The sequence below is a fragment of the Cyphomyrmex costatus genome, unplaced genomic scaffold (assembly GCF_001594065.2).
Source record: "Cyphomyrmex costatus isolate MS0001 unplaced genomic scaffold, Ccosl1.0 scaffold101, whole genome shotgun sequence".
NCBI lineage: Eukaryota > Metazoa > Arthropoda > Insecta > Hymenoptera > Formicidae > Cyphomyrmex > Cyphomyrmex costatus.
The window spans coordinates 334137-361727 of NW_017274966.1; the positions used below are offsets into that span (position 1 = coordinate 334137).

The following is a 27591-nucleotide window of genomic DNA, read 5'->3' on the forward strand; positions in this document are numbered from 1 at the left end:
TTATATATATATATATTAATTATATATATAATGAATATATGTTATACATACATACAGATACGTTGTATATATATATACGTATATATAACATAATTCTAATATTATTATATTAATATTATATGCGTTCAAGTTTTAGAAAAATAAAATCTACTAGAAAAATTACATTAGAAGCTATATTTTTTATATATTATTAAACTTTATAATTTTTCTTAATGTTTTCCAAATTGAAGTGTAGTCGATGATCTCGTAGTGAGAGTGAGAGGGGGCGAGAGAGAAAGAGAGATTTTTTATGATTAATTAATGTCGTACCAAGTCCTTTATCCTTGCCGGGAATAAGAAAATCAATAAAACTACATAAAAGACCATGTTGCAACAGCACGGGTGAACCATTTTTATTTGGGATACGATAAAGTGTTAAGAGATAGCCATCCTCCGTCTGTATCACGTGAGCCTCAGCAGGATAACCTGCTTTTCTTATCCTCTGTAACTAAAAACAGTAAAGCACATGAAATAACATTTATTTCTATCAGTCCTGACCGGAAGAAAGATTAGTAATGATATACACAGATAATAATCTTAATCAAGCGAAAATTGATTCAAATTTGTATGTAATCGTAAGATCTATTGCTGAATATCAAAATATTCTACAATATAAAGTTTAACAGAAATAATTTGTAATTTAATTGGTTTTAATGATTGAAAATAATTAATATATTTTAAATAACATTGAATATTTCAAAACAAGAAAAATATTTTCTTGTTTTGACATGAATTACTCTTAAACAAAGTTAACAACGAATAATTTAATAAATCTTTTAAAACAAAAAAAAAAGATGAGAGAATTAAAATTATAATTTTCATTAGAATGTAATAAAGCTTAGATTTTAATCTCACACAGGAACGTAACAATTGGCATAAGATTGTTTTCTATATAGTATTGAACACAAAGTATCTCAGAGTTAATAAAAAGTTAGTAAAGATTTCAATCTTTTTTTCTAGATGAGTACACTTACCATATTAAGATTGTCTTGAGAAAAAGTATATGTGCTGTTTGACTGTTCCTTGTTAGTTTCCATCATCTTGAAGACTCTTTGTGGAAGATCGAGTATTCCAGCCGCTGCAAAGTCGAAGAAACCACAAAGAGATAAAAGGTACACGATCACGATTAACTGCATCGTAAACGAATGATTCAATGAACAAAAACAGACGGCACAGGTCTTTTAATATCAAAGGATAGTACTGATAAGAGAAGAAAACAAAGAGGAGGAGTAGCATGATTAGTTGATCTCTTCTTTGATCCTTCTCTTTATAAAATACTAAATTGCAATGTGATGAATCATTCCATCAAGAATTATTTTCTATTAGATGAAAAAGAAGATATTGCTTTGTTAATTACGTTATTAATTTTGGTCTCTTTTTGATTAGTTGATCTCTTTTTTAATTTTCTCTTTATGAAATACTAAATTGCAATGTGATGAATCATTCCATCAAGAATTATTTTCTATTAGATGAAAAAGATATTGCTTTGTTAATTACGTTATTAATCATACAGTGATAAAACTATAAAAAATACATGACTCATGTAGTATATTATTATTATTATTATTATTATTATTATTATTATTATTATTATTATATCAATAGATTACATTATCCAACACTATTTTGCAAGTATGTTTATGTCTACTAAATACGAATCCGTTGTTGAATTTAGCTATCATGTTACTATTTAAAAAAAAAATGTCAAAGAAATTAAAAACAATAACTTTGAGAGATTGCATAATATTGCAAACCGACAGTATATTTTTTTCTACATTTCGTTAATGCTAAGAGAAAGTACCAACATTTAGCTTTTAAAATGCATTTTGTTTTCTTTTCAATATATGTAATTTAATGATTCATGATTATATAATCTTTCTGCATTATACTGTATTTAAATTTTACATTGGTTTTTTTATTCAGTATGATCATATTATGAATGATAAGTATGTTAGCATTTACTTTCTACATAATATAATATTAAGATGGAACAAAATACAATATTAAAATGAAAAATGAATTTTTCATGTATTATAGGAAAAGAGTTATTTGAAATTACTATATTTTAAAAACAAAAATATTATATTAAAATGAAATGATAAAATGCATTTTCAAACTTAAAGCTGTACTTTCGTGTAATTAACGAAGTTTCAAAAAAAGATTATTACCGGTATTACACCGTTATAAAAATCTTCTAAATTATTATTTTTTACCTTTCTGATGATATTTTTCTCCAAATAATAACGTAATAATTAAGTTGAAAAACGAATTTATATTTAATAGTCAAAAATATATCTGAAATAACTATTTTGACTCGTAATGCAAAAAACAGTCAAATTTTATCGAATAGTGTTATTAGACCACTAAACACATTATGCAAGCACTACAAGTAAATAAGAAGTAATCAAAAGAGGTGCACAATAGCGTAAGCGTAATCTCTACAGACAAATAGGCATGTGAAATATAAGAAATATAGGACACGCGTTTATGCTATTATATACATAGTTTTTTAGGTAAATATATGTATGTGTGTACACACACACATACACACACACACACACACACACAAGTGTTACAAGTCATTTGCTAGTTATTTCATGCGAAATATAAATTTGATAAAAGTGATTTGTCAAATTGTTGCTGAAATGCAGTATTATTTAAAGATTTATATTTTCACATTTATATTTTGAAAAGTTGTTGCAATTAAATTTTATAAAATTCGATCATGACATTGAAGATTATGATAATAATAAAAAAAGATCAACGTTTTTGAGAAAAATTAACATTATTGATATTATCAATATTAATTAGTATTAATAAGTAGATTATTGTTATAGGTAATGATAGTAAAAGTAAGTTCATTTTTATTATACATATTATTTTGAGAGTACATCTTTCATCATTTAATCATATATTAATAATATAAAGTCATTCAAACACTTATACAATATGAAAAATATTTGCATAATTTTTTTATAAATCTTGCTATAATTCAGAAACAATGTGTATGAGTCTTTTGTAATAAACTCTTAATTTTTTTCAATTTATATTTAATGTATATTACATATATTAATTAAATATAAAAATGTTATATTGTTAGTAATAATACTGATTACTAGAAAAAATTCATTTTATAATAATTTATATTTTCGTTTTGAAAAGTTAGTAATTTTATTTAATAAAGATATCACTATTAATTATATAAATGGATAGCATTATGGATAATCAGTTTTTTAAATATATTTTTACGTACTTATATTAAATATATAGTTATATTATAAACTTCAGCCATCGAGTTTTACGTCAAAATAATGATCAAAGTACCAGAATAGCGCTTAGATCCATATATTCTAATATACCTACACAAACTAATCTAAAATGCTATAAAATGAGTTACTTTTAATTTATGATTACAATACATAGGCTGCTGGAAAATTTTCTGCAAACGATATGGAAAAAAAACATGTAAAATTCGGTAAATGGATTTATTTTTATCGAATTTTACATGTTTTTTTTTCATATTATTTGCAGAAACTTTTCCAGCAGCCTACCAGTACTGAAAAGATTTAGTGTCCCAATCATCTCTTATCGTTATTATCGTTATGGCACATTATCTTCTTCATAATCTTTAACAGTTTCAAAATTTCTTCATAATTTCAAGCAGTCTCTTGTACACGAGTTTAAGCGCGTCCTTGCCCCAGATGAAATCCAGGTGATTGAATTTAGGAAACGGCACTCTATACATATCTAATATGTTGGGTAACAGGCGGTAAAGTTTCTTCACATCCTTGAAAAAAATATTTAAGTTATCATGCATTATCTTACACTTCTTATCTGGTTCTGTGTTTTTATGCAATATTTTTTTATCTTAGTTGAATTCAAAAAATAAAATTTTTAGTTATTTATATAATGACAAAGTAAAGATAATATGTAATTCTTTGAGTAGTATAGTCCTAACAATATATATTATTTAAAGCTTAATGTTGACAAAATTAACACAAATTAATTCTTAATATATATCTTCTATGTATCTTTTCGGTCTAAACATATATATTTTCCCGCTACCTACCACACTGTTAACCAACCAGTCATTATCGGCATAGAATATCGCAACTGGCACGGTGATATTTGCTAGATCGTAGTCTGGTGGTTCCGTTGCGTTGTAAATTAGCAAATTTTTTTCGTATCCATAATCGTATCTACGAAATTTGCCCGATACGACTTCCTGGCCAAAGTGTATGATCGTTTTGGTCGAAGCGCCGGCTGGGTCGTGATTCAGAATGACTGGTAGCAGCGTCTAGGAAACGGTATAATATCTCATTTGAAGCGTCATCGCGTGTACTAAACGTGACATTCGAAGCGCTGATCGAAGTTGCATTTCGATTACGACGTTTATGGAATTCTTACATAGTTGAACTGTTCTTTGTCGAATCCACAGATTAGGAATAGTATGTTGGCGCAGATCTCTTCCTCAATATTAAACATCTCACAGCCATACTTAGACAGATAATGCAGCACACTGTCGTGCGGCAGAAACTCGTTTTCGCCGAAGAACTTTGCAATCATCTGTAATCCTCGAATTCCTTAATTGAAATATAATCCTACTTGTAATTTGATTGTTTTAGTTTTAGCAAGTATTTGAGAATAAAATCGATTCATTTTTTAAGCACTCTCTTTAACGAACTGAATTTATACAATCTTAATTCTTATCAAAATTTAAATCAAGAGTTTATGTAACATAGCTCTATATTTCTATAATAAATGCGTTCTACATAACGTTCGCAATGATTATTTCTTTGTTGTTTATTAAATCCCACATAGCATGTAATATTGCAGCAATATTGCTGTGAGGTTACAACGTGATATATCATTCTGCAATATTATTACAATGTTGTCTAAATATTGCAATGCAGTATTGCTGTAATATCGTTCAAGTATTGCAGTGTGATATATCGCAATGTGTAGTATTACCACAATATCGTCCAAATATATTATAGTGTGATATATATATATATATATTGCGATGCGATATTACTACAATATCATTTAAATATTGCAGTGCGATTTACCATATTGCAATATTTCTACAACATTGCTTGAATATCATAATTGATATATTGCACTGTAATATTACCGCAATATCATTCAATGGTTGCAATGTGATATACTGTAATATTATAACAATATCGTTCAATTAATTAAATCAATTAATTAATCAATTAAATAATTAATTACTCATTTAATTTCGATAGTACAGGAAATCGCTGCAATTTTTGTAATATTGTATATTATTGAAATATTGCTGCAATATTGCAGTTTGTGCTAAAGGAGTAAATAGGCGGCTCAACCACAAGAGGGACACGACTCGTAAGAAGAAAATGTTCAGCAGTCCTATAAGAAGGAATACGCAAATCGAATTGGCATGTCTCCCGAAAATTTCCAACCTTTTTTAAGAATGCTTTCTAAGCTTCCAAACGTTTTTTTATCATGACTATCATACATATTTTAGAGTATAATATTAAGTAATAATACTTTAGCAACTAATAAAACTGGATTAATTATTGTAATATATCATAATGTTTCAGCAATATTGCAAAAATATCGCAAAAATATTCCTGCGATAGATTTTTTATTTATTACGGACATTTATTACAGTAGCGATATTTATATTATGTAATATTACTGAAATATTAATACAGAAATACTATCGCAATATTGCAAAATATTAGCATAATATGTAGAAATATTGCCTAATATTACAAAAATATTGCAGAAATATTTCTGCGACGAATTTGCCGCGGACATTTAATATTGCAGCAATATTCGGTATATATTACTGATATTTTACCATGCAATATTACAAAAAATTTATAATATTACTGTAAGATTACTATAATATTACATGCTGTGTGGGATGTTATGGATAAAATGATGCACACAAATATTGTGAGTGTTGAATAGAACATACAATAGATATTAACATGGATATCTAACAACACGTGTAAGTTAGAGCAGTGAAAAGATAATATTTCCATTTTTGAAGTTAATTTCTAAAATAAAATTTCTTATGAAATCTTCTTTCTCACTTGTTTATACTTTTACATAGAAAATTAATCTCTCTTCTAGTTATAAAGATACATAAAATTTCTTCTTGCATGAATAAAATGTATAGAATAATTAACTGGTCGCATATTATTTTTAACGATTATTGCAGTTTTCTGATATTTGATACAACGTACCTCTGAAACATTAAATTTTTTAAGTAAATTGCGCTTGGAATTAGCTGACAAAATACAGTTTTATTATATTTTCTCTAATATACTCTCGAATATACTCGAATATAACTCTTAAAGTTTTATTCATTTATAATTCAAGGATTATTAATATAATATATCGACATTTTTTTTGCTAGAAAAGACACATGAAAGACAGGATTATTTTTGAAAAGTGATACTAAAACAATTAGGACATCCTCGATGTAGCGTAAAATTATAAAATAAGGTGAATTAACGCTAGATATAATTTCTTAATTATTAGATGTTTTGAGTCATTAGATCATTATACACATATATTAATAATTAACTTACTTTCTAGTAGTACGTGGACATACTACCTCAAAATCGTTTATGTAGGAAGTAAGATATCGTATTGGACTTTTCATATGGTTCACAAAAACTGCAGGTGCGAGATTAATCATCATTTGCACTCTTTGAGCAATTTCTGGACGTTCCACTGCCATCACATAAAAAGCAGTTGTGCCCATCGAGTGACCAATGTACGTGTGTAATGGATGTGACGTGGTATTCGTGATATACGAAATCATTGCAGGTAAATCATAGACACCCATTTCATGAAAACTAACAATTTCACTTGATATATTTTATAAAATATAGCAAAGGATATATATTACACACAGCATAAAATAATAAATAGTATAAAAATTAACTTTTATTTTTTACTATAAGTAAGAGCATTGTCGACAGTTTGAAAAAAAAAAACCAAGTATACTTATTAAAAAAGTTAAAAAGTTATATTTTAGAAACATATTCACGTATTTTTTTTTTAAATACATTTACTTAGTAAGTATGGCAACTAATTACTATTATTATTTATTATAACTTATCGAGACATGCTTTCTACGAGATTTTCGGTTAGATTATTGGATAAGAACCTCTTCAAATTTTCTAAATGTGTCAAAATAACACTACTTAAAATAAATTCTTTATTTTTCTTGAAGCTTTCTTTATCTTTATGATATTGACCAGATGTTTTCAATCAATATTCAGAAATCGAGAAGGCCAATCCATCATTATGTCATTTTCACATTTGTGAAAATCTCGTAAAAACATATATATTTTGTGAAAAACGTGACGACAAGCTATATAATCAACAATAATTATGGTAGAATGCTGTACTACATTATGCATGTATACTTTTAAAATATTATTTTTACTTTTATTTTAAATATCACTTTAATGTACAGTTTTTTTCAGAGAACTGTTGAACGTTGATGCTCTTATATTACTAATTAAAATTGTAAATCATTGTTACGACTATATTATTTTTACTGTATTGTTTTTTATTTTATAATGTAAGTACCTGAAATTCCAAAATCTTGAATCTGATGGAGATAAAGAAACATGCGCTCTTGAGTAGGTATTTCCACGAATATTGCCCAACCAAACGTCATAGCCCTGATCAGCCAATATAAAAGCTAACACGATAAAGAAAACATTGTTTACAGTAGCTACTTACGTAATAATACTTCGGCTTTATAATATTTTATACACAATGTTACCAGAAACAAGTAAAAAAATAAAATAAAAATTATACAACTAAATGGCAAAACTCAGATTGAATCAAAAGATACTGATTAAAAAATTGTATTTGATTCTTCCATTTTCTTATTGTCTTTTCTGCAATGTAGTACCAGCTAATATAATTAGAAATGTATCAAGTTTGGCAACACTGTGTATACATAATCTATAGCCATACATATCTGATAAATTTCTTATATATATTAATTTGATTTTACGTAAAAAATGAAATTTTTAAGATTCAGAAGAATAATATTTGATCTTAATGTAAAAAATTTTTACATAAAAGATAATATTTAAAAATAAAAATTAATATTTTAAAAAATTAAAATGCATTATAATTTGTATTAGACATATTAAATTTTCTTAACACATTGAAATTTAAGACTTTATCTTGGTATTTTTCCGAAGAATAATCGATGATTTCTTTAATTAAAGTAATGCTTTGATTTAGGTAATACCAAGCCCTTTATCCTTGCCGGCAATGACCCAGTCGGCAGAGCTGCATAACAAACCATGCTGCAACAACACGGGTAGCTGATCCTTATTACCTGGGATACGATGAAGTGTTAAAAGATAACCGTCCTGCGTTTGTATAATATGAGCCTCCGCGGGATAACCAGCTCTTCTTATCATTTGCACCTAGGAAAAATGAAAATAATTTGTTTATCACTAATGGTATAAATCGCAATTTCAAAAAGAGGAAAAAGAAAACTTAGTAATTATTGTACAAAATTACAGTAAATAATTCTCAAAATACATAAAAACAGAGATTCATATTTTTTTGTGAGTATTGTATAAAACTGTAATTAATATCAGAGGAGTGTAATTTAAGAATATAATTTATAATAATTTCAAAGATAATAAATTTTTCGAATCAAAGGGCAACGATCGTGAAATAATTTTTTATCTTATTTACAGTATATCACAGCATATGAATATACCATTCTATGTATAATATTATCTCATTCAATCAATAAGATGATCATACAATATATGGCCGATATTTCATGTGTCGTACGATAAGGCTTTTCAAGCACGTTGATTGGTTATAGGACAGAGAGATCCGAGAATCTCTCTGTTTTACAGCCAATAAACAGGCTTGAAAAGCCTTGTCGTACGACATATGAAATATCGGCCTATCACCTGCAAGATTTTCAATTTTAATTACAAGATCGAATTTACACTTAATATCCTATTAAATCTGGTCATTTAAAGTAATTTTAATATTCCACTTGGTCAATGAATTAATCATAAGTGTTTCAAGATCGTAATTGAGATGGTCTCAAATATAAAATATCGTATTTTATAAAATCTCAAATCAGAATATAGAAAAAAAAATTTACTTACCGTATTAAGGTCGGCATCGAGATTGAATTTGGCGCTATTGGGCTGTTCCTTGCTATTCCGCGTGTTTATGAACGTGCTAGGCGAGATGGCTTGAGAAATGTCAAATGTCACGGCTGCGGTAAGGTCGCAAAATAGCAAGAGTAATGCTATCACAATTGGCCGCATCGTGTCGGTACGATAAAACCGGCGACAGGATTTGACTTTGATCGCGGATCCTTCAAGACGTTAAGATGTAATAATATATTAGAGGATCAAAATGAAAAGTATGACTGTGCTTTCTACGTATGCACAACTGAGCTCTTTCTGTTTCTATCACGATCTTTGTATCTAAGGAATGCTGATATGGATATATATATATGTATTAATCAGAAAAGAGACAGGAGAGAGAGAGAGAGAGGGGGGGGGAGGAAGAAGGCGTGATGATAGAACGAATAAAACAGTATTAGTCTGATAAATGTGAACATTGTTCGAACAATTGAAAAATAATTAAGAATACACGTATAGTTGTTCGCATTAGGCGAGCTACTCATCTTGTTGCAATTTATTTTTTCCATTTGTATTCCATGTATAGTTGAAAGGAGATATTCGTCTTGACTTGAAAATTTTAACGTTTTTCTCGAAACACACTTCTATAAGGCGTGTCATGTTTTTAATAATTCGAGTAATTTTATGTTTAAGATTGTTTTAAGTCCAATCTCTTATAAGATGATATTCATAGTCCGATTTTATATTCAAAATTAAGTTTGATCCTAACCACACAATTTTTTAATGCAATTTAACTAATAAAATAATTAATCAGTAGAGTACGGCCAATTTTTGGAACGTTCTTTCTATAAATGCTTCGAAGTTTTTGACTGATCAATCGAAAGAAAGAATTTTACTAATTGACCAATCAAAAATGCTTCAAAGCATTTGTTGCATCAAGTAGATCATTAAAAGAATATACCAATAAAACAGCAAGGAAGGTAACTTATTGAGTGTACGTGCTTCTGGATGCACCTATTTGTCACTTGTGTCTCTAAGGGCCAATTGTTGAAAAATACTTTTCAATATCTATCATTTTCAGAATAGATATATATTATTAAATAATTGTGTATAATAAAAAAAATTAATACTGCAACACACACCCACCCACCCACCATACAGTACATTTTTCAAAAGGAAAAGGAATAAAAATAAAAATTTTAATTGAAAAGAGTGTAAAATTACGTAGTAAAATTAACTGCAAAAATTGAAATAGAAGAATGTCATAAAGAAATGTGTTAAATATAAAACATATATATTTAAAATTTAAGTCTATGTTTTTTTTATAAACTGTTTATAATTAAACGTTCGAAGTTACGAATATTAAATTAAAAATTAATTACATTTTTGTACATATATCTTATACTTATAAAGACTTTTGCTTAATATTAATAAAAAATATAACAGTTTTGAAACAATTTTTTATTATTCTTTCTTTGTTTAATGAGATTTACTTGAATTTATAATTAATTTAATTTTGCGCTCAATCAAAACCTTACGTTACTTCCATTTTATTTTGAATTTTTTTTATGATTGTCGATTTATACATGTATCCACGTAGGTACATAACATATATCATCAGCACGTATTATTTGAGTAACGTGTTTACGTCGTTTTTATGTAAGTATTCTTCAATTTTAAAAGATCAACGTTTCGGCCTTTGTCATAACTCGATACAGACATACATGTTTTGGTAAGAAAAAAGTGTTTCGTCAAGAAAATAAATACCGATAGCTCTTTTAATGAGTAAATAATCGTTTTAAATACACGTGTCAAGATTCTTGTTTTGTGCCGTGCTCGGTCTCGTATTGATAAAGAATACCGATAGTGTAGCTGAGAGTCACCGATTAACGACTGTAATTCGAGTAAGATATTTTAAATTATCCAAGTTTATCGTCTTCGTTTTCGTCATTGATATCACGTGGTATTAAATCCATAACTGAAAGTGCCGGTTAACCTCTAATCGATCAGTTGCGCACAAAAGTGAAAAGGAATTAGTAACTCGATGTGGAATTCTAAAAACGATCCCAAAAGTCAAAATTCATACCTTTATATCTTATTGTTTATATATTTTACTTGTACATTTTATTTATATGTTTATATATTTAAAATTTATACTTATTATTTTATAGTATATAAACTTATATATTTTATTATCTCTCACAGTACTATGAAAAAGAATAAGAATTTGGCCAATATTCAATAAGTAAAACGTTAACAGACTGCTAGTAATTTATTAGTATTTCAACAAAATATTACAGCAAATTGACATCAATTGTATATGCATTAAAATTATGTTTTGTCAACAAAGCCTGCTGATATATAAATCTGATAATAAAAGGAGCTTGAACAGTAAAAATTCAGTAGAAATCAACTATCTCGTTTATTATATAATCATTTGAACGAAATATATTGTTATTAAGGATTTACAAAAAGACAAATTCTACTTGACTTCTACAGTCAATCTGCTGTCATATTCTCTTAGTAACTTCCATTATATTTCTATTTTGGTATTCTGTCCGTTTGCCAGTTTGATATCTTATAGAATATGTTTTCAATAAACTGTTGAGGATGATTTTATAAGAGTTGTTTCTTTTGTTAACAGAGAATACAACATATCAGGATGAATGAAGTTACATTGCCTCCTTCGCCAAATTGGTATTTGAGCAATGTCCTTGCTTGCTCTAAACGTGGAACTGTGGCATGGGGTGCGAGAAACTTCATCGTCATTGCCAAGCCAAAAGAAGATAATGTTATGCAGTATTCTATAATTAAGGATTATTTTAAAGACAAAGTAACTGCATTAGCATTTTGCCCTAAGCTTGATGATCCAGACAGTCCAGAGTTATTAATCTGTAGTGGTGATGATGCCAAAGCTAGAGTTTGGAATGTTGATACGTTGGAGTTGGTAGCAGAATTCGCGTTTGTCGATGTAAGTGACAGAAAAAAATTAAATATATCTCATAATAAGTGTTAATTGTTTATGTAATTTATATTAATATATATTGTATTGTTAATACAGGGAAGCAAATTGATTGTAGGAGTTGACTGGTCAGTCAAAGATTGCAATCTTGCGTGTGCAGTGAATTTAGAGGGTTCTTTAATGTACTGTAATATACAGTATAAGACTTCGAAAATAGTATCTCTAGGCAAGCTAACTGCTACATGTTTAGCTTGCTGTCCTCATGACTCTAGTCTTGTAGCAATAGGTACTAAAAGCGGATTAATTTATATTGTTCAAAAGGATACAATATTGTATAGAATGAGAGGACACAATGAGGACATAGTTAGTTTATCTTGGTGTCCTTCAGACATGAATGTGTTAAATGGAGGAGATAAGAGAGATTTACTTTTAGCTTCTGGTGCAAGAGATAGGTGAGACAAAGCTTTTATAAACTGTATGCCTCTATGTCTTACATACTGAATTAGTTATGTAAAATATATATGAATATTTATATTGTTACATATAAAAATGTAAGAAACAGATAACTAAAAACTGACTAATATTATATTTATCTTTTTCATGTTCAGATCTGTATTTATTTGGAGAGCCGGTAGAGATGGTAGATATGAGACTGTACTAAACATACCAAATATGCCTATCATGACTGTCCCACATAAAAGCAAACTCAACACTACGAATGGAACCTGGATTGCAGTATGTTGGGCAAAGCCCAATTTGCTTCTAACTAGCTCCCTTTGGGGCGAACTTCTTTCTTGGGAACTTTCAGCAAACAAAGAAAAGCCTAAGTGTAAATTGTTCCATACATTTCATAATAGAGGATTATTTTCGATAGCTGCTGCACTTAATTACGACGCAACATTTGATGATTCGAAAACAGATTCCGAGTGAGTAAACGCTTTACATAAATTACAAACATATGAATATTGAAATTTTTTAATTTTGTATCAATAGGCTTAGGGTCTGGTCTTTAGCACAAGATCGCTGGGTTATATGTTGCAAATCTAACAACGATCCTACGAAACCGGCGATCCTGGAGTACAAGATTCCTACACAAGGAGGATTCGTCTATTGTATGAGCGCTTGTCCTATTGATACCTCACGCATTGCATTTGGCGTAGGAGATGCAATGCTGCGTTTATGGAACTTGTCTGAACCACACACAACAACTTTTGACATTATTTTGCACTGGCAGAAAATAAAGGGAAAAATAAGAGTGGTAAGAAATTCTCGTACGCAAGCTGTTTTTATGTGTGAGAAAATGTTATGAATTAGTATTATAAAATATATTGCACTAGGTTTCGTGGTTCCCGGAAGACGAATCTACTGTTGCTTTTGGTACTGGAGAGGGTCGCGTTGGTGTGTTTGAGGCAATTGAAACTAACAAACAACCTGTATTGTACAGGCAGTATCACCGAAATACCATTTATAAACTTGAATGGGCACAACTTAAATCAGAATATTTTTTGTTTTCTTGTGCAGAAGGAGAATTAATAGCTTACAAAAAAGCTGCACCTAGCGATGGTAAGATATTAATATTAATTATTTTATCGTATTTTGTTTTATTATCATAATTTTTGTTTCAGAACCTATATCTATAATAAAAGAAGGATGTTTGGAATTTTCATGGAAATCCAATATATGCTTAGCAGTTGCGTTAGAAAATGGGTATATAAAAAATATATTTAACACACAGTTTTCTTTAAAAAATAAAATAAAAAAAATTTAAAAAAAATGCTTTAAACGGATCTTGTTTTCTCAGGTCAATTATGTTCTACGATCAGAAACTGAGAAAACGTGGCAACTCGATACACATTTTAAGAAATGTGGTGAATTGTTTGGCATGGCATCCTGAAAGTACAATGGCAGATAAATGGATGTCACCGATTGCTAACTATTTGGCAGTTGCATCTGATTCGTGTAGCATAATGATTTTTGATATGTCCAAGTTAATAAAGGAATTAGAAGCGACAGGTATGAAGGACGTCATAGAAAACGATCAGGAACGCACGATGCACAAGATAGTAGCAACATTAAATGGACACTCCGATAAAGTGGTGTGCTTAGCTTGGAGTCCGCATTTCAGTGGGCATTTAGTGTCTGGTAGCTACGATAATATCGCACAGGTCAAATATACACATACATTATATAATACTGTTCAAACTGTTAAATTATTATATTATTAGCATCATATAATATTTTATTTACACCTATTTATTAAGCTTGTAGAATGAAATATGGGTTCTCTCTTTCTCGAAACAAGTTACTGTTCACTTTATAATTCCTTTATTATATTCATAACTCTCCAGTCAACCTTTTACAAAACTGAGGCATGTATGAGATTGAGAGTCAAAGATTTGCTGATTATAAGTCGATCGCTCTTATACAGAGCTATATGTCACCTCTATTAAACTTGTATTTGATGTTTATTATTTTTATATATCATACAATATTGTCTTTTAGTTATATCATGTTGCAAATGTCATCTTATTTAAATATTATTTTCAATATGATTTTTATCGTTATAATTTTCTTCGAATATCATTTTAGGTGTGGAATGTTGAAAAACAGGAGTTGATGGGCACGTACATAGGTCACGATGGACCTGTGCTTTGCTGTATGTGGAGTCCTCTCAAGCCACAGTTAATAATGACTGGCTCGTCAGACTTTACACTACACATATGGAATTATACTCTATCAGCGCAATCGCCGAAGCAATCTTCTGACATTAAAGCTTCGAAGAAAAAACAAAAACAACAGAAAAAAACAACGAAAAATAAAACGGATGATGAAAAAAATTCAACTGCATTAACAAATCTTGTTAATCAATCATCTATTGAAGTAACTACCCCAAGTAAATAATTTTTTTATACAATTGATACATATGATGATATACAATTGACATTAATAATATTCTCAATTTTTAATTGTAGAACTTAAAGTATCACAATCGAAAAAGAAAGATAGAAAATCATACTTTAATAAATATAACAAATTAATAAACGATAAATCTCAAATTTTAAATTTCATCAAGCATGATATAAGAAATAACCAAACCAAAGAAAACTCTTCTGAAAACGCGTCTGAAAACTTATCTTTGTTTTGCGAAAAAAAAGATGATTTTTTGACATTTATTTCTAACGAAAGTAAGTTTAAGAATATTATATTAACGTTATATTACAATTACATATATACAAATTGTTACGTGATATTAATGATTTATTATTTATCTACAGAGTTAACACATGACAATTCAGACATTGTTACTGAGTTGAATATGTGGTGTGATGATTTGAAAAACAATCTAATTTGTGCAACTAGGGATAAACAATTAAATGACTTTTTGGTATCGCTGGCATCTAGTATTTCCACGAAGTACGTATGAATATTTTAACAAATATAACACAAAGTTTGTGGCTATTGAATATAATCGAGATTGATATTATAGAATGTGGAGAGATACATGTGAGGCGTATGCGCATCAATTAATACTGCAACACAATCCGGAAAAAGCGGTGTCATATTTACTAGCTATACATAAAATTCACGAAGCCATAGATGTATTTGTAAATGCTAAGATGTTTAAGGAGGCTTATGCACTCGCGAGATGTAAACTGGATGATGACGATATGTTTTTAAATAAAATATTAGAATCCTGGGCAGAATGGGCCACTTTTAAAGGTCATATGGAGCAGGCAGCTCATTGGTAAGATAATTATTTTTTTAAATTAATATTCTTTTATTAATCACTCTAAGCGTTGTAGTGTGCCATGAATGAAAAATACATTTTTTTACATTTACATGATATAAAAAATAAACATATAAACATAAATAATTAATAGTTATAAAAAATTTTTACTAAATTAACTCTTTTGATGTTACATATATTACAGTTACGTAAAATTAGGATACTTTGACAAGGCAGCAAAGGTTCTGTCTCATCGAAAAGATTTACATTGTTTGGAGGTAGCGTCAGAATTAGCGTTTTTAAACGGCGATGAGGGATTTGGTACGTCTTTGGCAGTAGACGCAATGACGCGCGCTCTCATGAAGTCAGAATGGTCGAAAGCGCGTTCCCTTATCACAGACATCCGACAAGTTCAGGTATATTTTTACACACAACACATGCTCAATATACACAATATATATTTTTTTATATTCATATGCAATTACAAATTTTCTGTGTAGTATCTAAACGTACATATAGATGCTCATGAGATAATCATGAGCACATTCCTAGAACATACTGAGTTTGATATAATGAAGATGTGGTTGGAAGGCAAGGAAAATAATGGTATTCTACAAATACTTGAGGAAAAATATGGCACTTGTTACTACAATCTCTTACAAAAGAAAGATGATACCAACATTATTTTGGGAAATGTAACAAATGATAAAGTGGTAAGATATAGAAAACAAAAATAAAAATAATCAGTACACTTTTCCTAAATAATATTTAATGCTTAATACTTTTTGCGCATAATAACAATTTGTATTATATTTCTTTATATCATTTTTTTTAGGTGCAAATAAATGTTAGTTATCAAATTGCCATGGCGGCCACGTGCGATGCAAAAGAGATCCGATTAAAATATTTAACAACGGCATTAGGTAATATGTTCGAATTTGAAAATAAAGTGGAATACGAAACAATGATGAAAGAGGGATTCTTCACACGTGTTCTCACGAAATTGGATACTAAAAAGCAAACGGACGAGGATAGTATTTATGCAAAAAGCGATTATCCTGTATCGCAGAGTATACGCGCTTATTTATGTATCGGTCTTCTGAATTGGTTATTGAAATATTTAGAAAAGCTATCAGTTGAAGAAGAAATACAGTTTACGCAATTGGTATTAGATTTGATAGACGATGCCGTAAACGAAACAAATTTATCTCATCAGAGTAAGATTTCTAAATATAATCAATTGGAGGATCAACTTATGGCTCTTGCCATAAGTCCTGCGGGTTAGTTCTTTCTTCTAATCTGTTGTTAGATTTGATATATAATTGTGCATAGCATTGATAAATTAATTTAATGATGATTCATTGTCTTATAAATACATAATATGTTTTAAATATGTATGTTCTAGTGGAGATAAGGGATAAAATCGAAAATGGCGATGAATATAGGAATACTGAGGAAGAAGCAGAGAAACTCAAACTTGATGTAAATAAATTCATTGAAGATCGAGTTAACATACCGGATCCTAACATCGTTCTCCAGAAAGCTGGTTTTGTTGCTAACAAAATCAAAGATGATAATAATAAATTACAACTTTTACAATTTTTAGATAAATTTGTAGAAATAAAAACGCCACAAGAACATTCACAATTGGAAAATATTTCATTATGAGTACATCGTATTAAATAAATGAAAAAGTATCGATACAAATACAAGGAAAAATAGTAGAATAAATTTTTACATTGTTATAAATGATAAGCTACGCATGATAAATTACTTATATATATATTGTCCATGTAAATCCTGTAATTGTAAAATTCGTTATAAAAATACATTTTTTTATACGCAAATGTGAAATTTTATCTCCAAAAGATTTATGTGTATATATAAATTAATTTATCGCATATATGTAATAAGAGAATATATTTCTAACGATAATCTAAATTTTGATGCATTAATGTGTTGTGTATAAAAATTAATTCTTAATCAACTTATAAAGAGATATTAAAGCATAACAAAAAAATTATCTAAATCGCTATGTAACATCTTCAGTTCTGAAAAGTTCATTTATGGAAAATCGTATTCAATGTTTATCTACTAATTTACATTTATTCTCCAGAAACATAATTCTCTGTCACTTCCAGCACAGACATATGGTAATTTATAATGCCATGTCATACCGCCAATTAATTTTACCTTTCCACATAATACTACTACTTTCGATTTTAAATTAACAACCTTCAATAAATTATCTGGCCATCCGATACTTGATACCAGATTTTCATTCGCATGTGAGATTTTTACTGTTAAACCACCTTCCACATGAAGTGTCCGCTCATCAAGAGGACGACTAGAAAATTAGAAATAAATACACAAATTTAATCGAAACATAAACCAATAAGCCTGTTCTTCTTAGTTAAACTTCTTTAATACAATTTAACTTTTCTTTTTTCATATTTAAAGAAGTTCAGGTAAAAAGAACAGACTCAATGTGTGATACAAGAGAATTTAAAATTAAATGTTTTATTACCTAGGTCTAGACACGTCCCAAAGTAGCAATTCTCCAGCAGCTATCGATGCAACTTTTAAGGGATTGGGTCCCCAGTCAGCTGCAGTCAAGGGAACAGCCCCTGAATCGAGGGACATAATTGCTTGCTGACTTCTGACGTTATACATACGTATTAAACCATTCTTTTCCGCTACTAAGAGCTTGCCAGACTCTTCATTATGCCAACATACGCTAGTACCAGGTGACGTTAAGTAAAATGTAGACACACACTTTTGGTTCTCTTTAACTGCCCATAACTTACATGTATGATCGTCGGAAACTGATGCCAATAGTTCACCCTCTGGTTCATACGAAATTGCGTTCATATAATCTTTGTGACCTTCTAAAATCTTTAAAATATCTGTTACTTCAGTCAGATTTAATAGAGCTATAAACTCATAACTTTGCAGATATTCCTACCTCAAACATATTGACATCATTCAGATTGCTATTATACAATCTTATTTTGAAATCTGATCCAGCAATGCAAAATGTGACAATTTTGGGGACAATACTTAGGGAGGTTTCTGGACTCCAAGCAATCGCATGAGGTCTGGCATCATGGTGAAATGTTCTAATAGGACTATATGTCATATCTTCCACAGCATCATCTTCATCCTGCCATTTAAAATTTGTTAACTTTATCAGATCTTACTGTATACTTTGCGACATAAGTTGCTTTTGATTTTTACACAAATAATACTGACTTTCAAGTTGTATAAATATTTTATACTCAAATTTATTACTCAAATGATATCATACTACTTGCTTATTTTGGTAACAAAAAGTTATCATGTAACAACGCATTTATAATCTTATTTTTAACATAAATTAACAAGATTCAGTAAAGTATACGACCTCGAGTTCGTACAGATTGTGGGTAAAAACTCAGTTGAATCTCACTTGTCAGAATGAAAAGGAACATGTGTTCAACTGAGTTAAAATATCACAAAGAGAATTATTTGAGTTTTGATATAAATGGACAGCAATTGTAATTATATCGATTTCGTCAACATATTGATAATTTCTGATAAAACTAAAAAAACGATATGACAATTCTCATCGAAAAACCTCGCACACGAACCTGAAATCTGACAGTACCGACGACGATCTCTTTGGCGAGGGCGATGCAAATCAAGTGCTGCGACCACTCGTACGGCGAAAACTCGACACAATAAATCCGCTCTAAGAAACTCCGTTTAAATGTAGGCGGCGTGGTGACTGCTTCGTCCATCCTCTTTCGTTCTCGATACGTACGTATGTGCACGCGTAGGAACGGTCACGGAGCCGGCATAACCTACAAGACGCGAGATAGGTTAGTTTTGCGGGACTTCACCGTGATCGATCTATTGTTAACAAAACGGAGAAAAGAGGAGGATTATAAACACACGACATCAACACAACAGGGAAATCAGCGAAGAAGATTAGATCGGAGTCACAACTTGTTTTCTTACCGCAATTCGGAGAGGGAAAAAAAGCGCGTGTATGTAAGTCACATACAACACGCCTGGTCGAGTTAGGTTAGGTTAAATCGGCGCGGCGGCACATTGCCGTCGAGAGGGCAGCACGTGATCCGTGTGTCTGTATCGTATGCGATCGTCCGGCCAGCGTGCCACTGCCGCATTCTCCGGAAAAGTGCTGTGTGACGAGCGTATAGCACACGATCGTCGCATCGCGCGCGTTGATCTCGCGATTTTTTTGTTCCCACCTGAAGACGGACTCAGGTATGAATTGACGCGCGGCACCGGAGAGAATCCCGCGCCGTCCACGCGGCCCCGCCAAGCTCCGTCTCGTACTGCAGTTTCGCGTCAGTTAGGTGAGCGAGTTACACGAGCGAACGAGCGCGTGCACGCGGCAAGCTGCTTCGGTCCACGCGTGTTTGCGCCGCGCGTGTTCACCCGTAAATTCTTCCCAATCCCGATTGGAGGACACGACCTCGCTATAACGATGAACGCAACGCCGTCGTCGCCGCAGATTTCCTCGCGTACGCCCTTACGGGTGCAGCGTGAGCGAACCTCTTTTGCTTCGATTATTTATACCGGCTCCCAGATTGACGTTCCGTAACGATATCTTACATCAGTTTCGCAAAATTATGGGAAAACGTTTGATATATACTAATGATTCTTAACCGGTCACCGAAGTACTCATCTCTGTTTCCATCGAAAAAGCTCGGGGAAATTATGTTAAAATAAATTTTATTGATTGCGTGTGTGTGTGTGTTATGTAAATGTATTTATTATGATGGGAGGTGGTACTGGATGTTTTCAATTTAACTATTGCCAAGGAAAATTATGTTCAAGAACATCTTTTTCGTAACCAACAGTACACATATGTTATTGATTGTCATATAGAGATGGACAAGAAATTTTTATCTTCTGTTGCTTATTTTCTTTATATTTCTCTTTATTTGATAAGAAAGAGATAAATAAAGTGGTAGTCAAAATATTATGTAAGAAGTGTTGTTTATAACTTACATATGTTGAACATACCTCTTTTATATTTCAGTAGGAATGGAGTTCGGAGTGGGTGATGTCGCCCAGATATCGGCAGAACTGGCTCGGGTGGTCGAGATGATGATGTCACCTGGTATATCTCAGCTGCAACGTCTGGAAATGTATAATGCCTGTGAGAGGTTCAAGGAATCTTCACCATTGTGTGTGCAATGTGGCTTGTACTTGGCACAGAAATCACCTGAGAAAAGTTCTGTGGTACGCCACTTTGGTCTACAACTGATGGAGCACTGCGTGAAGTATCGATGGACACAAATTTCTCAGTCAGAAAAAATTTTCATTAAGGAGAATGCAATGAAATTACTTCAAGAAGGCACCCAACCACTGCTACAAGAAGAAGCTCATATAAAGGATGCTCTGTCACGTGTTGTAGTTGAAATGATAAAGCGAGAATGGCCTCAGCAGTGGCCCACATTATTGGCTGAGCTTAGTCAGGCTTGCACGCAAGGCGAAAGTCAAACTGAGTTAGTTCTGTTGGTATTCCTCAGATTAGTAGAAGATGTAGCGCTTCTACAAACACTTGAATCCAATCAGAGAAGAAAAGATATATATCAGGCGTTGACTACGAACATGGCTGAGATCTTTAGCTTCTTTCTGAGATTAATGGAGCAACACTTTTCAGAGTTCCAGAAGAAAAGTGCCTTAGGACAGACATCCGAAGCTGCAGCACATAGTAAAGTCGTTCAAGTAAGTTTTCGCAAAAAGAATACATGTATCTAACAATTTCAATTAAAATTCGTATCGGTATAACAGGTAGTGCTGTCCACGTTAACTGGATTTGTCGAATGGGTTTCTATAAACCATGTAATGGCTGAGGACGGAAGATTGTTGCAGATACTGTGCCTCCTATTGGGAGATCCTATATTTCAGTGTGCTGCCGCTGAATGTCTGCTTCAGATTGTAAACCGTAAAGGCAAGGCCGAAGATCGAAAACAACTGATGATCTTGTTTTCAGAGGAGGCTTTAAGGTATATTTATACTGCGGCCACCGCTCCACCGCCTCTAGCTGGACCTACAAATTTCCATGAAAATCATTACTTATTTTTGAAGAAGCTCACACAGGTACTTGTTATAATCGCGCTATTAATATTCAATAAACTTGTATCGCATCTTATAGTTTTAGCAGCTATAAAAAATCAATCGTCACTTGCGATTGTTATTTCAGGTACTGACTGGTATGGCGACGCAACTTTGCGCCTTATGGGGAAAAGATGATGCCTCTAGTATACGACCAACGCATTTTAATGTCTTTCTGGACACCGTGCTCACGTTTACCATGTATCCGAGCCTTACGCTCACGCATTTAGCAAACGCAATTTGGGTGATGCTGTTTAAACACGAACAAATCAAGACGGACTCGTTACTGCTTACGTATGTGCCCAAGTATGTGGAGCATACCGCACCTAAGTTAATCCGCGTTACATATCCACATGGTAGACAGAGTAACGGCATGACTACGTACTGCCTTGTCGACTACGACTCAGAGGAAGAGTTCAACGTTTTTCTGCATCGCTTCAGAATGGATTTGTTAGAAGGATTTAGACATGCAACTATGGTGGCACCTTTAGTAACGTTTACATATGTGCAACAGTGGCTGACTGCAAAGATCACCAAGGGTATGGCAAATCTACAATACAAGAGCGATCAGAATGACCGAGAGTATCTTGAGTGGGAAGCCCTCGCGCATGCATTAGACTCTGTCGTATCCAGAATCTTGTTAATCAATGAACGGCCGAGCGTACAGACGGGTCTACAGCTGTTGGAACTCTGTCTAGGTTATTCACCACAAGATCCCTGGCTTCTATCCGCTTTACTCTCTTGTATAAGTGCACTCTTTGTGTTTTTATCAATGTCAACTGGTTCGATGGCTATGCCAGGTGTCGCTATCTTACCTCGCGTCCTTGAGAAGATCTTCGCCGCATTAGTATTCGAGGCGCCTGGTGAGAACGAGAGTAATCGATTACGGGCGATCAAAAATGTACGACGACATGCAGCCAGTCTGATGGTGAAGATCAGTCTCAAATATCCACTGTTGTTACTGCCAGTATTCGAGCAGATACATACGATGGTGCGCAGTCTGACCCGAGAACCAAGCCCATTGTCTCGAATAGAGTGTGTCGTGCTATATGAGGCACTGCTCCTTATCTCGAATCACTTTTGCGATTACGAGAGACAGACTCGATTTGTCACGGAAGTGATCGGTGATACATCCAGTAAATTCATCGCGTTAGGCACGGAATGGTTCGAGAGTCCTCTAAAACTTGTGCAGTTTGTGGGACTAGACAGACCACCGGTGGAGAACATGTTGGAAGATCCAGCCAAACGCAATCGCAGCGATCTTATGATGTATATTTGCACTATGCTGAGTGTAGTTAAACGATGCTCAATTCCAGAAGATCCTGATCGCGCGGCCAGGGGTGGCTTCGTAGCCGCACTCAGCGAAAGCGGTAATCCGGTATATCGAAATCCAGCAACACCTCATATAATACCTATTCTACCGACACTGTTCGCGCTACTGCGAACAATGAATGGTCTCTTCAGTCATGCTGCTCTTGCTGCTCTATCTGAGGTAACATTTGATGTCACTAAACAACTGAGACGAAGTTGGATATGTAAAAATTTGGTAGGAAATTAAGTTTATAATTAATTATAATTATTTTATATGCGTGTACGTGTGTGTGTCAGAAAAATTTTTAGTAATAAATATTTAATATTAAATATTAACAGTCAAAGCTCTCGATGTCAAAACAATAAAAGGGTAAAACAAGGGGCAATTCGAGAGTTACTGACAATTCTAAATAAAGTTTTCACATTTAATAAATTTAAAAATATATAATTACTAAGAATTTAATGTGTATACATAGCTCGGTTTTGCGCATTACATGTTTCGGCTCTTGGTTTGAGCCTTCTTCAGATGCATCGACGAAAGAAATTCATTTAAATTATTCAATGCATTTAAGAGTTGCGGTGTTATCTTATTTAAAATACAATAGTTAGTAAATCGGATGTGTAGATAATTATTAATAATTGTCTTACGACATTTGATCCATGATTTCAATATTTTATTTTAACTGCCCTATAACCAAATTTTGCGTGTATATAATTAAAATGAATTATAAACGTATTAAATATTAAAACTTTTTATTTAGAATTGTCGGTAACTCTCGAATTGCCCTTTGTTTTACCCTTTTATTAAATATTTAATATTTTACAAATTAAATTTTAAGATTAGAGCGTGCACAAGAATTTAATCCACTTTGTACAAGTATTGAAAAACTAATCGTTGCGAGTAAAATAACGGAGTTGCGTCGAATGATATCTCGTTCTGATTAAAAATTACTAAATACATCTGCATTTATTCTAGGGTTACAAAAATGCTTATGGACTTTTGGAATCTGAGAAGGCAAATCTTTTGGGCGTTAATATAACTAACGACAATAATAGTGAAATGGACCAGATCTCAAACACTCTGGTTCGAATGCAATCATTCCTGAGTACAGTTCATGACCAATGCTACCATATGTTAGGTAGCGGCTGTCACATGATCGGTCGAGATTTTTATCAATTGCCTGGACTAGCACCAGCCTTATTGAACTCAGTTTTCTCAAACATGGAGGTAATTTAATATTTTGTTTCAGCAATCATCTTTTACAATTTAAATCAAGAGAAACAGGAAATTTGTATGATTAAATTAAAAACCAAATTTGCAAATTTATTAAAAGAATGTTTAAATAGATTTCCCTTTAAGTATTTAGTAGCATACTTAAGATGTGGAATAGTAATTTGTAATGCAAAATTTATTAAAAATATAAGTTTTTTGTCACTCATGTTTGTTCATCTTTCGTTTTGCCACGATTGTTTTATTTCTAAAAAAGTACTTCGTTATTTTTTCTGGTCTAATTTTCTTCGTGACATTTTGCTTAGATTGAATTTAAAGTAAACTATTAAAGAAATGTTACAAATGGTCACAACATAAACGTAAAACTCATTTTTTGCATAAAAATTTATGTTATTTATTATCATTTTAAAATAATATTTTTCTAACACTATTTTAAATTTCCTGTGATAAAACTCGAAATTTTCACAAATTTCTCTGTGTCTTTAATGACATGTAGAAAATTTACTATTTTTAATATTTGTATCACAAATGAATTTTTTTATACATTTTACACATAATAAATAATATATAAACTGTCTTCCTTTCCCTGAAATAAATGCGCAAATTTTACTGATTGAAATATATACACATACACATTTCCTGTCTCTTCTTAAAAGAAGAATATATATACACATAAAATTTATTTTTTTAATTAACATGTATTAATCATTCATATATTTCTTTTTCTTTCAGGCAATTCCAGATTATAGACTACGGCCGATTATACGCGTGTTTATGAAGCCGTTTATATACTCATGCCCGCCGGCTTTTTATGAGAGCGTACTATTACCTGTACTGGCTCACGTATCTACACACAGTGAGTGATCAAAACAATTTTCTCCATTTTCTTATTTTTTCGCTTTTCACCGAGTCGAACGAAATCAAGTATTAAGCGATCGTATATTCTATCATTCCGATAATGCGATTCTTTTCTAGTGTGCCAAAGATTAAGCGCAAAGTGGCAGTACATAGCGCATCTATATGAATCCGGTGGTCTAGATGAGGAGAACACCAATACGCAGGAAGTCATCGATGATATGCTCAACAGAAATCTGACTAGGGACTTCGTGGATGTGTTAAAAGTGGCTCTGGTTGGTGGAGCCGCTAGCGATGCTGCACCTCCGGACACTATGGAACAGGACAGCGGGGGAATGGCTGTAGACCCTCCTCTCTCTCGCGGAAACAGTATCGTCGCCGAGGTTGTCAGCGAACTCGGGACTTCCATCTTGCGTCATCCGTCCACTTGTCATAGCGTCGTACTATGCGTACTAGGGTAAAATATAATTATAATGAGTAGAAATATCGTAGATTTTGTTGTGAAATCAAAGAATTTAATTTTTGTTTTTTTTTTTTACCTTTTTTTAAGAAGTAACTTATTGATTAATAATGTATTCTAATACATATTTATACTCTAGAGCGCTCGCATGGAACGACTCAAATGCAAGTCTCAAAGCCACATTATTAACTGGACCTGTGGTCCGAGCTCTGGCAGCTGACGGCAGTCTCACTCCTTCTATGGCAGCGCACATCATGGTCGCTGTTCTTCAAGGTTTACAACTGCATGGTCAACACGAAGCCAATCAGGGTTCCCTTATCACTCTAGGCGCACAGGTCTACGAGTGCCTAAGACCCAAGTTTCCGAACATCATCGAAGTGATGCAACAAATCCCGGGAGTTAATCCTGCTGACTTGCAACGCTTTGATGAGAAAATGTCAGTGGTCAGTACGAAAGGCAATAAAGTCGAAAAGGGAAAGAAGGATCTCTTCAAGAAAATTACTAATCAGGTATACAACTGTAACTTCCAAAAGATGTTTATATGTCCCGGCTAATCTTTTAACTTAAAGTTTTTGTTTGAAGTGTTGGAAAAAATTTGTATAAAGTGAATTATTTACACAGTTTTTTTGTGTACCTTACACTTTTTTATTTAAATCGTTTAATAATAATAATAATAATAATAATAATAATCAGATCTTAATTCGTCTTTTACAGCTTATCGGCAGAAGTGTAGGTCAATTGTTCCGTAAAGAAGTTAAAATAGACAATTTACCGCGTATAGAGATATTTAGTAAGTCTCAGCATGTGCGGGTGGATGAAATTTCGAAGAATGCTACTGATACGGGAATAACTGCATTGTTCGCTGGATCTACGTAGCAGACAGTTTTAGAAAATCATATTCTGCATAGCTGGTCTAATTCAATAAGTAATTATAAATTATTGTAATATAGTCTCTTCTAGGGTGGTCATATGATGTGGTGCAAAGAAAGAACGTTCGATTCAAAATTGTTGAAATAGTGCGTTTCTTTCTAAGAAAATCATAAATTTTTTTATGGCCGACTATAAGACGTGTCAAAATGTTCGAGGTATCATCTCAGATTTACACGTAATTGTAAATTTCAGGGATAATTTTTATTTGTATTCTTTCAATAAGCATTTTGGAAAAAAATGTGATATAAAACGAAAAAGTAATAGCACGTGAATTTTGATAAAATTGCAATCGTTATCAAGAAAAATCAAGATGATATCTTCACAATCTGTGGGCATCTATTACGTCTCTACTCATTCATTAGGTGCTCCAAATTACGTTTTGGATTATAAATCATAACATCTATTTCATAGTTTTATATTTGTTTTATGAAAAAATTGGAAAAATTTTATATACTTTCTTCATTCTGAAATTGATTATAAATTTCAAAGTGACGAAGATGTAGCACACGCACTTCGGCGATATAGATATAAGTGTAGATAACTTTTTACACTACACATTCTATCGTTATTTTCTTATTTATTCTAATTAATTTTAAAAACTCGCGCAAGAAGAACAACACAGTAGATATTGTTCGCGTTCCGCCTTGTCATTTGTATTCAAGACCGAGCATTTTCTCAGGTAGTAATAGAAATTTTTTCATGTGTAATCCTTTCAATGTCCATTTTTAATGTTTTACAACAAAAATTCCAAATGCATCACACAATACTGTATGTTTCGTAAATTTACGAGAT

At 31.8% G+C, this 27591-nt stretch overlaps 5 protein-coding genes across 5 annotated transcripts in view; 2 read left to right on the forward strand and 3 right to left on the reverse strand.

Annotated features, from left to right (window-relative positions):
* Positions 1-1175, reverse strand: part of LOC108772464 (lipase 3) — a 4289-nt gene extending 3114 nt beyond the window's left edge. The window contains exons 1-2 of the mRNA XM_018537996.1: positions 1014-1175; positions 310-487 (exon numbers count right to left, since the gene is read on the reverse strand). Coding sequence (XP_018393498.1) covers positions 310-487; positions 1014-1175 — 340 coding nt within the window. The remainder of the gene's footprint in view (positions 1-309; positions 488-1013) is intronic.
* A 2501-nt stretch (positions 1176-3676) lies between these two features.
* On the reverse strand, positions 3677-9482 carry LOC108772473 (lipase 3). Its single transcript, XM_018538008.1, has 7 exons — positions 9207-9482; positions 8318-8498; positions 7639-7753; positions 6653-6896; positions 4447-4605; positions 4109-4336; positions 3677-3826 (listed from the first exon to the last, which is right to left on the reverse strand). The coding sequence occupies exons 1-7, from the start codon at positions 9369-9371 to the stop codon at positions 3677-3679; spliced, it is 1242 nt and encodes a 413-aa protein (XP_018393510.1). The 5' UTR covers positions 9372-9482.
* Positions 9483-11206: 1724 nt separating this feature from the next.
* Positions 11207-17548, forward strand: rig (gem nuclear organelle associated protein rigor mortis). The gene is made up of 16 exons (XM_018538056.1): positions 11207-11263; positions 11836-12162; positions 12253-12605; positions 12762-13079; positions 13147-13411; positions 13491-13716; positions 13779-13860; positions 13955-14318; positions 14743-15046; positions 15126-15338; positions 15429-15567; positions 15641-15898; positions 16086-16296; positions 16381-16593; positions 16716-17160; positions 17286-17548. Exons 2-16 carry the CDS (start codon positions 11854-11856, stop codon positions 17546-17548), a joined length of 3963 nt encoding a protein of 1320 aa, XP_018393558.1. The 5' UTR covers positions 11207-11263; positions 11836-11853.
* A 386-nt stretch (positions 17549-17934) lies between these two features.
* Positions 17935-19941, reverse strand: Nup37 (nuclear pore complex protein Nup37). Its single transcript, XM_018538292.1, has 5 exons — positions 19880-19941; positions 19510-19722; positions 18846-19043; positions 18408-18775; positions 17935-18227 (listed from the first exon to the last, which is right to left on the reverse strand). Exons 2-5 carry the CDS (start codon positions 19657-19659, stop codon positions 17975-17977), a joined length of 969 nt encoding a protein of 322 aa, XP_018393794.1. The 5' UTR covers positions 19660-19722; positions 19880-19941; the 3' UTR covers positions 17935-17974.
* A 994-nt stretch (positions 19942-20935) lies between these two features.
* Ranbp21 (exportin-5-like protein Ranbp21) lies at positions 20936-26745 on the forward strand. Its single transcript, XM_018538268.1, has 8 exons — positions 20936-21622; positions 21689-21997; positions 22101-23504; positions 24300-24551; positions 25287-25410; positions 25530-25866; positions 26009-26378; positions 26584-26745. Exons 1-8 carry the CDS (start codon positions 20936-20938, stop codon positions 26743-26745), a joined length of 3645 nt encoding a protein of 1214 aa, XP_018393770.1.
* The last annotated feature ends 846 nt before the right edge of the window (positions 26746-27591 follow it).

Coding starts and splice junctions, on each gene's coding strand:
- LOC108772473 (XM_018538008.1), bottom strand. CDS start 9,371: ATGCGGCCAATTGTGATAGCATTACTCTTGCTATTTTGCGACCTTACC. Junction 7,754..8,317: donor CGGCAAGGATAAAGGGCTTG/GTATTACCTAAA, acceptor TTATCGTGTTAG/CTTTTATATTGGCTGATCAG. Junction 6,897..7,638: donor TCAAGATTTTGGAATTTCAG/GTACTTACATTA, acceptor TGAAATTGTTAG/TTTTCATGAAATGGGTGTCT.
- rig (XM_018538056.1), top strand. CDS start 11,854: ATGAATGAAGTTACATTGCCTCCTTCGCCAAATTGGTATTTGAGCAAT. Junction 15,047..15,125: donor TATTGAAGTAACTACCCCAA/GTAAATAATTTT, acceptor TTTTAATTGTAG/AACTTAAAGTATCACAATCG. Junction 17,161..17,285: donor TCTTGCCATAAGTCCTGCGG/GTTAGTTCTTTC, acceptor TGTATGTTCTAG/TGGAGATAAGGGATAAAATC.
- Nup37 (XM_018538292.1), bottom strand. CDS start 19,659: ATGGACGAAGCAGTCACCACGCCGCCTACATTTAAACGGAGTTTCTTA. Junction 19,044..19,509: donor TCGGTACTGTCAGATTTCAG/GTTCGTGTGCGA, acceptor TTTAAATGGCAG/GATGAAGATGATGCTGTGGA. Junction 18,776..18,845: donor ATGATGTCAATATGTTTGAG/GTAGGAATATCT, acceptor GATATTTTAAAG/ATTTTAGAAGGTCACAAAGA.
- Ranbp21 (XM_018538268.1), top strand. CDS start 20,936: ATGGAGTTCGGAGTGGGTGATGTCGCCCAGATATCGGCAGAACTGGCT. Junction 23,505..24,299: donor CTCTTGCTGCTCTATCTGAG/GTAACATTTGAT, acceptor CATTTATTCTAG/GGTTACAAAAATGCTTATGG. Junction 25,867..26,008: donor GTCGTACTATGCGTACTAGG/GTAAAATATAAT, acceptor TTTATACTCTAG/AGCGCTCGCATGGAACGACT.